Here is a 4,020-nt window from a genome sequence, read left to right as displayed (position 1 = left end):
TTCTGATTCTTAGTGGGCTAACCCACTAACAATTTCTTTGTTTAATCTCTATTTCTTTTTTTCTTTTTGTGTAAGGAAAGAGCAATAAACAATATATCAGGCCTAGTCAGCTGTCAGCACTTGAAATTCCTCAAAGAAAATATTCTTGATACTGAGCCTTTTTGCTTATAAATACGAGGCCAGTGAAGGACAAAATTCATAGATCACAATACATTCCCTTCCTTTCCCTTTTCTTAGTTTATTTACAGAAAAAGAAGAAGCATATATCTTGGAAGGATTTCTTGGCATCCCCTGCCTTTAACCATGGATATTGGGTCAACATCTCAAGAGAAAGCCAGGTTTTTTGCCGGTGCATGTGGCAGGTTTAAGGCCTTGCCTGGTCAGTTGATGGCCAGAATTATATCAATTGCCAAGAGCATCAAAAAGCTTGGGCAAGATGACCCAAGAAGGCTCATTCACTCCTTCAAAGTGGGACTTGCTCTCTCCTTGGTGTCATTGTTGTACTACGCTAGGCCTCTCTATGATGGTTTTGGGGTGGCTGGAATGTGGGCAGTGCTAACAGTTGTGGTTGTATTTGAATTTACAGTAGGTAAGTTAATTTAGGCCAATAATGCCAAAAGTTCACAAAAGTTTTCTAGTAAATATTCAAATAGTATCCATGTATCTCCAGGTGGAACTCTAAGCAAGTGCTTGAATAGAGGCTTCGCAACATTTCTAGCTGGTGGCCTTGGGATTGGAGCAGATTACTTTGCAAGCTTATTTGGAAAGCAAGGAGAACCCATTGTCCTGGGGATCCTTGTTTTTGTACTAGGTAAAAAAGACTTGATATTTACAAGAAAATTCTTATACTTGATTCAAACTCAAGCTGATGCAAGTTGACTGATTTGGTGTTATTTGTTTATTTTGGCAGCTGCAGCAGCAACATTTTCAAGGTTTTTCCCAAGGATCAAGGCAAGATATGATTATGGGGTTTTGATATTTATACTGACCTTCAGCTTGGTAGCTGTTTCGGGGTACCGAGTGGATGAATTAGCAGTGCTAGCTCATCAAAGACTATCGACAATTATAATGGGGGGAGCAACTTGTATGCTTATATCCATTTTTATTTGTCCAGTATGGGCTGGTGAAGATCTTCACAAGGCAGTCGCTTCCAACCTGGAAAAGCTTGCTACTTACCTAGCAGGTTCACACTAGCCAGAATTTACCTATTGTTTACTTTTAACCATGATTATTTTAGCCAGCTTTACATATATTATGATATACTTTACAAATAATTTATTTGATTTTAATATTAAAAAAAAATTCTGCTAACGAGTGTCTTAAAAAAGACAATCTTTAGCATTAATTAATATATTATTTTTATTAATTATTTTCTCAAGTAATTAAAAACAAATTATTTCAGGATTTGGAGACGTATATTTCCAATCGTGTAAAGATGAAGGGAGTGGTGTGGGTTCAAAGGATGGCAATGGCAAGTCATTTCTTCACCAGGGATATAAAAGTATTCTAAACTCAAAAAACAGTGAAGAATCTTTGGTTAGTTTACCTTCTCTCCACTAAACTTTACGATTGCATGCATGCCATCAAAATACGTACTTCATCTAGTTAATTAACCCATTATATATATAAACAAGTTTTATAACAGTAATTTTTTAATATCATTGTTGTTGATCTAATAGCCAAATATATGCAAAAAATTAATAGGCAAATTTCGCAAGATGGGAGCCTGGACATGGCCGCTTCCCACTTCGTTATCCGTGGAAACACTACTTGAAGATTGGAGCTCTGGCTCGACAATGTGCCTATCAGATTGAAGCTATTAATGGCTGCATTAATTCTGATATCCAGGCACGATATATATATACACTATTTCAGAGTTGTGTGTTGTATGATATAAATTTGTGTAGTAATATCTAATTAATTTCATTGATGTTTGCAGGCATCAGAAGAGTTCAAAAGTAAGATTGAAGGACCATGTTCTAGAATGAGTTCAGAATGCGGTAAGGCATTAAAAGCATTAGCCACATCCATGAAAACGATGACAGATCCTTCCTCTGCGAATCCCCATGTAGAGAACTCCAAAGCTGCCATGAAAGACCTCAAATTTGCTCTCAAAGCTTCCTCCATGGAGAATGCAGACTTCCTAGCAATAGTGCCGGTCGCCACGGTGGGTTCTGTCCTGGTTGAGATAACCAAATGCATTCAGAAAATATCGGAAGCAGTCCATGAACTTTCCCAACGAGCTCATTTCAGCAAGACTGTGGAACCAACTGTTTCACCGGAGAAACCACAGCAACAGCAGCAGCTGCTTCACCGGGGAATAGTCCGACCAGTTCCGGACACTTCTGACGATGGGAATAGCGACGATGTTGTCATCACAATAGAAGAAATCACCACCGATTCGCCGGAGAAGGGAAAGCCCGATCAGCATCGGGTGCTAAAGCCTGGCCAAGTGTAAATATTTGTTGCTGACATGTGACTAGCTAGGTTTTTTTTTCTTTGCTAGTGTAAGCCCCATTTTTTAATATGGGGCAGTAATTTGAAGAAACAGGAAGAATTATTTTTCAAATCCTTCCCTGCTTTGTATTAATTCAATCTCCTTTTGAATTGGCAGTCCAATATTATGTTGTGCTGTTTATAGTACAGATTTTGTTCGGCACTTCTAAGCTTCAGCTTACAAATTTTTTTTACCAAAATATTATAAATCCTTAAATATTATTTTCCTAAGCCCCTCTTTGTTTCTTTAACTTTTGTAATGTTCTGTAAGTAAAAAAAAAAATCTATTCGAAGAGATGTTGAAGCAAAGATGACTTGTCTACCTAAGTGATCAAGGTAACTAAATTATTAATAATTTATATTTTGTTCATTTAACTTTAAAAATTAAAAAAATAGTCATTTAATTATTTAAAAGTTTTTATTTAAGTTATTAGGATGTTAAAATCGTTGTTGTATGATATTTTTTGTTCGCACCTTCTGCACCAATTCCCTTTCTTTTTAGTTCAATTTTTTTTCATGAAATAGCTTTGAACACCATGAATCTGCGAACCAAAATATAAAGAACTTTTTTCTCTGATCTCTGAAGTTATAATTATGGACGCAGTTCACCAGCACTTCAGTCGTCAACTCCCCTATCATCAAGTAATCAACTTCCTTGACCTTCCGGCACTGGGAAGGCGTCAAATTGTCAATGGGTACTGATCGATCGTATTGATCATCAAATCGTCGCTTAAAGTTCGCTAGTCGAACTTTAAAAAAAAAATCTAGTGACTTAAATAAAATCTTTTGAATAGTTCAGTGACTTAAATGAAAACTTTCAAATAGCTTAGTGACCGTTTTGTAACTTTTTGAAATTGAATGACTAAATCATAAACTTATTAATAATTTAATGATAGTGTGTAGTTTACCATTTTTATTTAAGAAAATAAAAGCGTGTTTACCTCTTATTTTAAATGTACAACAGTGGAAAATTTTAGTCTTCCATTTTTATATATTTTGTCAATTTGGTTTTCATTCATTTTTAAGCTAAATTTGACCATTAACTTCTTAAAAAGAGTCAAATTGTTTTTTAACTGAAATGCAGACTAAAACATTAATTTAACAATATTGGTGTGGCAACCCACGTGGTAGTCCTTGTGTACTTTAAGCTGACATGCACTATTTGTCTTATATGGTACATCAACAAATAACTTAATATTATAAAAAAATATTAAAAAAATTAAAAACAAAAATATAAAATATAAAAAAATCATAGAAATTTAAAACACGACATGAAGTACACATAGGTTGTCATGTAGGCTACCATGTTGAATAAATTAACATTTTGTTAGTATTTCTGTTAAAAAGCAACAATTATACTCTTTTTGAAATATTGATGATCAATTTTGACTGTTTTTAAAAGGTTCAAGGCTAAATTTAACTCAAAAAAGGATAAAGGTCAAATTGGTAAAAAATGTAAAAATTAAGAGCTAAATATATTATTATGCAGTCATTGGCTATGCGGGTACTCCTTGAAAGTTAGCA

General features: G+C 34.5%; 1 protein-coding gene across 1 annotated transcript; it reads left to right on the top strand.

The window, feature by feature from the left end:
• The first annotated feature begins 273 nt into the window (after positions 1-273).
• Positions 274-2,643, top strand: LOC105766604 (aluminum-activated malate transporter 8). Its single transcript, XM_012586123.2, has 6 exons — positions 274-589; positions 671-811; positions 911-1,183; positions 1,403-1,536; positions 1,705-1,848; positions 1,940-2,643. The coding sequence occupies exons 1-6, from the start codon at positions 304-306 to the stop codon at positions 2,456-2,458; spliced, it is 1,497 nt and encodes a 498-aa protein (XP_012441577.1). The 5' UTR covers positions 274-303; the 3' UTR covers positions 2,459-2,643.
• Positions 2,644-4,020: the final 1,377 nt, after the last annotated feature.

Source organism: Gossypium raimondii, chromosome 4, assembly GCF_025698545.1.
Source record: "Gossypium raimondii isolate GPD5lz chromosome 4, ASM2569854v1, whole genome shotgun sequence".
Classification (NCBI taxonomy): domain Eukaryota; kingdom Viridiplantae; phylum Streptophyta; class Magnoliopsida; order Malvales; family Malvaceae; genus Gossypium; species Gossypium raimondii.
The sequence above is the reverse complement of the archived record's forward strand: the minus strand, read 5'-3'. Positions and strand labels throughout refer to the sequence as shown.

Bases quoted from the DNA above. Each gene is read 5' to 3' on its own strand.
- LOC105766604 (XM_012586123.2), top strand. From the start codon at position 304: ATGGATATTGGGTCAACATCTCAAGAGAAAGCCAGGTTTTTTGCCGGT. The intron at 1,537-1,704 runs GTTAGTTTACCT...AAAAATTAATAG, and splicing joins AAAACAGTGAAGAATCTTTG to GCAAATTTCGCAAGATGGGA. The intron at 1,849-1,939 runs GCACGATATATA...TGATGTTTGCAG, and splicing joins GCATTAATTCTGATATCCAG to GCATCAGAAGAGTTCAAAAG.